The sequence below is a fragment of the Ambystoma mexicanum genome, chromosome 9 (assembly GCF_040938575.1).
Source record: "Ambystoma mexicanum isolate Mex_15411 chromosome 9, UKY_AmexF1_1, whole genome shotgun sequence".
Classification (NCBI taxonomy): Eukaryota; Metazoa; Chordata; class Amphibia; order Caudata; family Ambystomatidae; genus Ambystoma; species Ambystoma mexicanum.
The window spans coordinates 351,944,013-351,951,981 of NC_090931.1; the positions used below are offsets into that span (position 1 = coordinate 351,944,013).

General features: G+C 43.1%; 1 protein-coding gene across 1 annotated transcript; it reads left to right on the forward strand.

The window, feature by feature from the left end:
* Positions 1 to 240: 240 nt before the first annotated feature.
* Positions 241 to 2,863, forward strand: LOC138489638 (C-C motif chemokine 4-like). The gene is made up of 3 exons (XM_069617320.1): positions 241 to 493; positions 868 to 982; positions 2,336 to 2,863. Exons 1-3 carry the CDS (start codon positions 421 to 423, stop codon positions 2,421 to 2,423), a joined length of 276 nt encoding a protein of 91 aa, XP_069473421.1. The 5' UTR covers positions 241 to 420; the 3' UTR covers positions 2,424 to 2,863.
* The last annotated feature ends 5,106 nt before the right edge of the window (positions 2,864 to 7,969 follow it).

Here is a 7,969-nt window from a genome sequence, read left to right on the forward strand (position 1 = left end):
TTTATTGATTAAGCCATGGACATCTCTAGGCAGATCGCCAGTTGTTGCGCTGAAACAGACTCAAATAACCTCATTGCCGCGTCACATCCTGTCCTCTTCCGGATGCTCTTGGGCTATGCACACCGAGAGCAAGCGATCTTCTGCAGACAGACTGCCTCAAACCTCTGCTTGCATTTCCTGGGTTGCTCAAGATGCCACTTTTAGCTCTCTCCACTATGCACAGTTTCTGCTATCACACCATCTCTGTATTTCCACTCTCCATCTTTCCATTTCATTTCCCCGAAGAGTCCACCCCGTCTAGAATCCCCCCAAACATTCTGCCCATAAATATAGCAGAGGGCCAGAAGGGAGATCAGTCAGCCTCAAGATCTCACTCGCATCCAGTTCTGTCAAGAGCTGACTCCCAGACCTAAAGCTGACATGAAGATCACCCTGGCTGCCGTCTCAGTGCTCGTCCTGGCTGCCTTCTGCTCAGAGGGCATAGCTGCTCCTGGTGAGTCATGAATGATGCTTCTGATCTCTAACATGAGTTCCATGGGATATAATATGATATGATAGGGCATTTATAACGCGCCTATACACAAGTGGTTCAGGAACACATGAAACACCCCGCTCCCCACCAAACTACCCCTTCCTTCACTGAGTGAGAGAGAGCAGGTGGCCTCTGATTTTCTGCTCCAGGGGCAGATGAAATTGCAGTGCATGTCCAGTATGATGGGTTCAAAAGCGTATGTCCAAAGTGGTAGAGGAGAAGTTGTTGCTTAACCTTTTAGGTGCATGTTGATGATAAGGGTACAGCCCCTCTATTCCTGTTCGAGTGCAGCAATGAGTACAGTGCTTCACATCTGTGGTTCCTTTTTCATTTAGCTGGTGCAGGTGCTCCAACATCCTGCTGCTTCACCTATGCACCCCGAAAGATCCCACAGGACAACGTCCAGGATTATTTCTACACCAGCAGCCAGTGCTCCAATCCAGCTGTGATGTAAGTTCTCAACTTTCATCATGATCATTTTTACCATTTCATTATTCCTTGGACACTTTGTTCTGGTTGGTGGGTCAAAAGATTTCTCAGGGAGCCATTTCATCCCATTGAGAGTGGATATATTTTGAATCATTGCTTTGGAGATTGTATCTAGGTAAAACAACTTGGTTACTAATGCTCCACTCAGCTAATGTCATTTCAAGGGATAACCGGGCAGAGATGAACAGGCAATCCAATTAATGGAATGTTTAGTTACCATTATGAGATAAATAATGGCACACTGACTGACTTCATATGTATATTTACCTGAAAATGAAGAGGCATATTGGTATCACAGTTCAGTTATAAGGCTCCTGAGAAGATAACCATGTTCTGCTGGAATACGCAGGGCCTCATTAAACGTTTGGTGGTATCTTGACTGTAAATGTGCCACGATACCACCAAACTGTATTAGCATTATCGCCACTTGGTCCGGTGTTATTACTGCCAGATTACAAGTGGTAGTAGGCGGTGTTAGTCCCCATTAAGTGGAGTCCATCAGACTCCATGGGGGATTTCGGCAGTATTGACACCGGTGTAAATTCCACTGGCGGTAAAACCACCGAATTGAGCAATTTTGGGCAGTGAGGTGGTGGAATTACTTCCAGCTTCTTGCTGGAGTTTTTTCCTCCAACTTAACCCAAAACATGTAGCTGGGTGGTGCGGTAACGGTATTACGGCTACATTTTTACCGCACCTCCCGAATAATAATGAGGCCCAAAGTCATTATACAGTTCTTTGATAGATTTGTTTATGGTTCCTTATATGGTGTCAAGGTGTTTGCGACTCAAATTCAATACAACTCTTGTTAGGAGAACTCTTGTGCTTGTGTCCTGGTGCAAACACGTTTTCTTCCTGCTTTATTACTGGCAGGAATCTCTGAGCCTCCCACTCTGCGGGGGACTTACATAGGATTTACTATTTTGAAGTGAGTTGGGGTTCAGTGCCAGCAGGGAGGGTGGTACGTCTCACAGATATATGCACTTCACGAGGCCGGGCCCATCAAGGGAAAGCTCCATGAGTTGGCTTCATATGACAAGTTCTTGCCACAGGATTGCGGTACCATGGGGTGCATGCTGGGTTCTCCCCACATCAGGGTACAGCGGCACATGGCCCCCCTAGCTTCCCCCACCCTTCACCACCAGAGTCAGGCAGGGGACTTAGCATTAGGGAGAAAGTGCAGTTCTGTGATGTTATGGTGTAGGCAGCGTGAGGGAATATGGTGTATTTTTTAGGTCAATTTCTATTATTTGCAGATTATTATTGAATGGCTTTTCACGAATCACAGCTCTAATCCCCTTCTTTCCCACACAGATTTATCACCAAGAGAGGCCGTGAGCTTTGTGCTGACCCAGAGCAGACTTGGGTCCAGAGCCACATCAATTACCTGGAACTGAACTGAAGGACTACCTGGTCCTGCTCTGACTGGCGTAGCTTGGCAGCAGCCTACATATTCAAGTCTGAGGATATCAGAGACTGAACAATGACTTAACTTCCTGGTGGAAAAAGAAAGACTCTGATCTGCCTCCTGCACTTTCATTGCCCATAACTCTAGTATTTATTATTAAGCAAAAAATATTTTTTTACTTTTGGAATGACATAAAATGTTTTCTAATCATAGCAATTTATTGAATATTCGTGTTTGACCTTTAATCAGCTCTAGTGATGAGTGAATCTTAGCTGTTGTAATGTAAACGTGTTTAAGTGCTTCCACATGATACTAATCGTTGTAGTAAATGAGATGTTAGGGCATTATTGAAAAGCTCAAAGCAAAGTGGTGCTATATTTGTCTCAATTGCAGCATTAATATTGGAGACAATAAAATATATTTTTTTTTAAAAAGGCTACTGTGTTGTTATTGAAATACTTTTTGAAGAAATGTATGTCCCTGTTCTCATGCTGAGTAGTCAACTGCCCAGGCATTGGGAAAGACAGACCAATGGTTACCACCTCGATCCATGCCATCAGAAACATTATTATAAATACCAGTTATCGAGTGCCAGTAGGCAACGCGCTGTTGGCTAAAAAGTAAGAACTGGAGGAAGGTGATCCTGACAATATGGGTCAGAAGTGACCAGGCCTGGGGAATCGTGGACAGATGTCATTGAACGGAGATTACAGATTCGAAGGCACTGTGAGTCATTTCACTTATGATTCAGAGAGTTTTAATTTCTCTTTAGTGCATATGTGAACTGACTCTGCCGGTCTAAGGAATGTCACCTCATGTTGGACATTACATAATACGATTTGCCAGACATGTCACTTATAGTTTAGGGGATGTTGCCTCACTCTGCTATAAGTAAATAAGCATTACAACTATATGGACATCAGCACTGCAAAGTGATGTTAAAAATGCAGCGTATGTGGTATCTCCTACATTATAAAGGGTACCATCTCACACCACTTATGCGTACAGATGCTTTGTGTGTGACGTCCCTTGCAGTCCTATGGGTGCCATCTCACACCGGATAGATGCTGAAATACTTTGGCTTCTGTACAATGATCAGGTTTTCTCTGTTCACACACAACGCAGGCAGGTACAGCTGGCGTGATTTGTATCACCTTCACAACCAGAGACTCTCCTCCACCCCAGAGGGAATGTGATAGGCTCCCCTCTCCCCCCAGAAGGTGTGTGGTAGGAATAGAGGTAGAGAAAAGCATATACCTGTCACTGTTCATCAAAGAGAGAGTAGACAATTAACCCCTACCGTGGGCTAGGAGCCTTCACTCATCCACAAATGACTGATTCATCCACAAAAGACTGATTTACTAATGCCATTTAATTTAAAGAGGGACTACTGTTAAACCTCCTACTAACCAATTGCTAATTGAAACATGTGCAATATACTGCAAGACAATATACTGGAATTCATATAGATGCATGCACTAAATCCACATGCACAACTGTTCACGAACTGACTATCAGTAAAGAACACTCACTTAATGCACTCACACTCTCCTGTAAAGTGCTTTGCTTTTTCTTTTTAAGAAAGAAGTAACATTAGCATCCAGGGTGGGAGAAGCAATCAAACAGGTTGCTCGGATTTCCAGCTGAATCCCACAAATTCACCCCAAGTTCGAGGAGACAGATGGCTGCTTCACCCAATCTGCCATTTTACCACCAGCCTCCACTCCTCTCTGATCACTGGTTCCTCCCCTCCCCACTCCCCATCACCACTCAGCTTATTCTTTTGATGGCGGCAACTGCAGCCGCCACTCTGGCCTCAGTCCTGGTCCACCGATCGCTGGGGAAATGGAAGAAGAGCCCTCTTCCATTTCATAGCGGTCATTCTCAGAAAATACATTGCCATCAGCACCCCGGGTTTCCCAAATTGGAAACCCAGGATGCTAAAGGTAATAACACCAAATCCAGCACACCGGATAGGGTGGCAATGGCACCAGGGCCCATTGTGAAGTCCTTTGCTGCGCTCAGGTCTATAACTTAGGTTCTGGGCCATTACCACCCAATCCGGCTCACCACATCGGGTGCTAGTGCCAAAGAAGAGCATTGCAACAATCTTTGTGGCTACACATAACAGACTCAATATATGAAAGGTTATGAATGAAAACACTTCTATCATTTTCTAGACTATATCCCTACTTAAAATGAATCAACCAACCAAAAACTATTATAGCTCCATAATGGGAATTTTAATGCTAGTCGGTTCTCACTAAAGTTCCTGATGCATATTAATGACCACTCAATTTAATTGTCTTTCATTACCGCTTCCCTTTCTCAATGTGATATTCAAACAGGTTAAACCATCTCTCATACTCACACTAATCCTCTGTGATAGTGAAGAGAAGAAAGCTGAACTGGAGGGAGGCTTGAGTTGTACAAACCAAAATATCACAAACAAATTCACAAAATACCTAATGCAATAGAGAAAACGACCTAAAAAGCTATCATTGTCTCTAATGGCTATAAAAAAGCCTTAAAAGAGATTTGGTGTCAATTGGACTGATCATGATGCAAACATAACCCAACTCTGAAAAAGTTGGCTCAATTGAATGGAGCGTTAGTTAAGAGCTTGATGCTTCCATACACAACTCAATAAAAAAGGATAGTTCTCTCAAAAGCAAACATGAGAAACCTGAGTAGTATCTTGCATTGCAAAACCAATTTAGTGCTATAAAATCCCATGTCAAAACAAGAGGAGCAATGAGCCCCTCCTTCCTCCATAAAGCAGAACAAAGAAGGTTTTCCAGCTTGCTGAGGTCCTCAGCTCAGCTTTGCCTGCCAGCACTCCTTAATTCTCGAACAGCTCTGCTTCATCAGGCTGGACTGGCAAGCGGGGAAAAGGGGCAATTCCTTTACAGGCTGGCTGGGCTTTTGCTCACCAGGCCAGAGCTGCAAAATGGTTGTTGTCAAGATCTGGCGAATGCCTTCTTTGTAGATCAGCGAATGAAACTGTGACCCACTTTCTGTTTATTTGCCCTGCATCTCAAGAGCTAAGGCGGAGATCCTTAAAAGCATTATTGGTTGATGCAAGGATAAGGAACACCCAAGAAGCGATGTTGTTCTTAACTTGCACATTGGAGTGGAAAGTTGTGTTTGTCTCTGCTAGATATGTGCACCGTACCTGGCTACTAAGAAGGAGGATGATGGGTATGCCTTAATTCTTTCTCCTGAAAATGATATTAGGTTATGAGCTTGCTCTCCTCATAGGGGGCAAATCCCTCAGCAAGATAATAATTAATATAGATCCCATTTTAAGATTTCTATGTGTTCTTAAGATTGTTGTGTGTATTATTACGTACATTCTGTATAAATTGATTATTGATTGTTGTGATGAATTGTGCTGAATGTCTAATCCGAAGAAAGATTTTAAAAGGAAATGGAATATTTATGCACATGTGTATGTGCGTTGGTGTGAGCAAGTCTCTTTGTCAGACTGGTGTTTGTGCTGCGCTGTGTGCAAGAGTGATGAATCCATGTGTTTAGCGTGCAGAGTTTGGAGCAGGGGGTTAATGTGATTTATTTACAGTGACCATTATTGATATGAACTGTGTTTGCAGGTTCATGAAAGACATTTACAGTGACCATCACAGGCATGACTGTGGCCACAGATCAATGAAAGTGATTTGCAGTAGTGACTTTATGGCAAAGACTGTTGCCGCATCTTCACAAATGTGTTGCTTTACAGCAGTGACTATAGTAGCATAATTGTGGGCACTGGCATACTGACTCAGAGAGTCACCACAGCTTCTTGAAAGTGATTTACTGTAGTGACCATACTGGCATAGACTGTGGCCACAGCTTCATGAATGTGATTTGTTTACAGTGGAAATACTGGTAAAGACTGTGCCTGCAGCTTCATGAAAGTGATTTACAGTGGAAATGCTACCATATATTGAGGCGGCTGCTACCTACAAATGACTTCCAATGATATTTCTGGCATATGCTGTGGCCAAAGGCATCATGTAAATGTTGCAAAATGTTCCTGTTGGTTCAATGGCATCTACTCGTATGTGTTATCATAAAAAAACAATTTCAAATTGCATGTATTTTTACAACATTCGCTCAAAACCTGAGCTGTAAAATGTTCCACTTCAAAACATTATTTGAAAACATTTCTCGGGGGAGATCCCCTGAACCACCCTACATTGCCAAAGGCTAGGCCACTAACATTAATTTATGGTGGATGGTATTGCCCGTTCATTACAAATACTAATCTGCCACTTCTCGCCTCTCAACTTGATTTGATCAGTGGCCACCCACCCTACTTTCAGCAAAAGCTGCCGCCACCATTGGCATGTTCATATTAATATGGATGGCCATGCAGAGAGAGTGCTGGTACATTTGGGTGCCAGGGTCTAGGCACTACACTCTTCTTTCTACTCTAAGTGAAAGATAAGGTGGATTGAAAAACATAATCACATCTTTCACCTAGTACAGCATTTGCCGTGCCCCTACAGTAGTATTATCATAATTCTTTTATCAGTATGTGCATCGTCTTGCCCTTTTGAAGAAGCACTTGCTCCTGTTCTTGATATTTGCCTGGGTTACTATTTCTGGAAACGTCAGGCGCTTCAGCGCCAGCGCTTCTGTGCCAAGCCAGTCTTCGCTGGTCCGTGCCGGGCCGTGACGTTGTGGCAACAGTTCTTTTAGCCCATCCTGAGGTCTATGAAGGTACTAAGTAAGTTAGTGGCTTTACGCATCGATCTATGCACATTTACTAATGTGTGTTACCATATTAGCACAGCTTGCCTTCTTTAGCATATCTCCATATTTACTTGTGTCAACTAAGTTTGTTATCTGGTTACTTTGTTTCAGCATGGACTTTCCATGCGACTTAAATATCCTGTTAGCCACACAAAAAGTTAGACAATTGGCCTTAGTACAAAAATATGTAACCCTGAAAGTTGATTCTCCTTCGTCTCTCATGCCAGAAACGAATTCCTCTTGTTTACTTGAACCAAACTCACTATGTCCTTTGACCAAGGAATGTTACACTGATCCTGTCCCAGGGGCTAGTTTATATAATTCCAAAGCTACTCTAGAGATTTTGACTTCCAGCACACGTATTAAAATTGTGGCAGACTCTCTTTTCTCCATTTCTCACAGCAGCTTTTTCCATGAGAACAAATCCCCCTCTTGGCAACTTGTTGTTTATCTTCATGAGACAACAGGGTCTGCCGTTCAACTGGGGATTCTCTTTCTGAACCTGTGACCGTACTTCTAATTCTCAACGGGGAACTTAAAATGTCTTCTCAGACTCTTCCCTATTCAGATCATCCATCTACGAAAAATGAGGTTCGGTCTGAACCTTTGGGCAACACCCAATCACAGACCCTTAGATGGGCCTTACTGAATACCAGGTCACTTAATAAGCATGCCATCAACATCCATGATTACATCTAAGAGTCATATTTAGATATGCTTTTCCTAACTGAGACCTCGATTACAGATACCAGTGGCCCGATGATCTCGCTTGCAACTCCTGA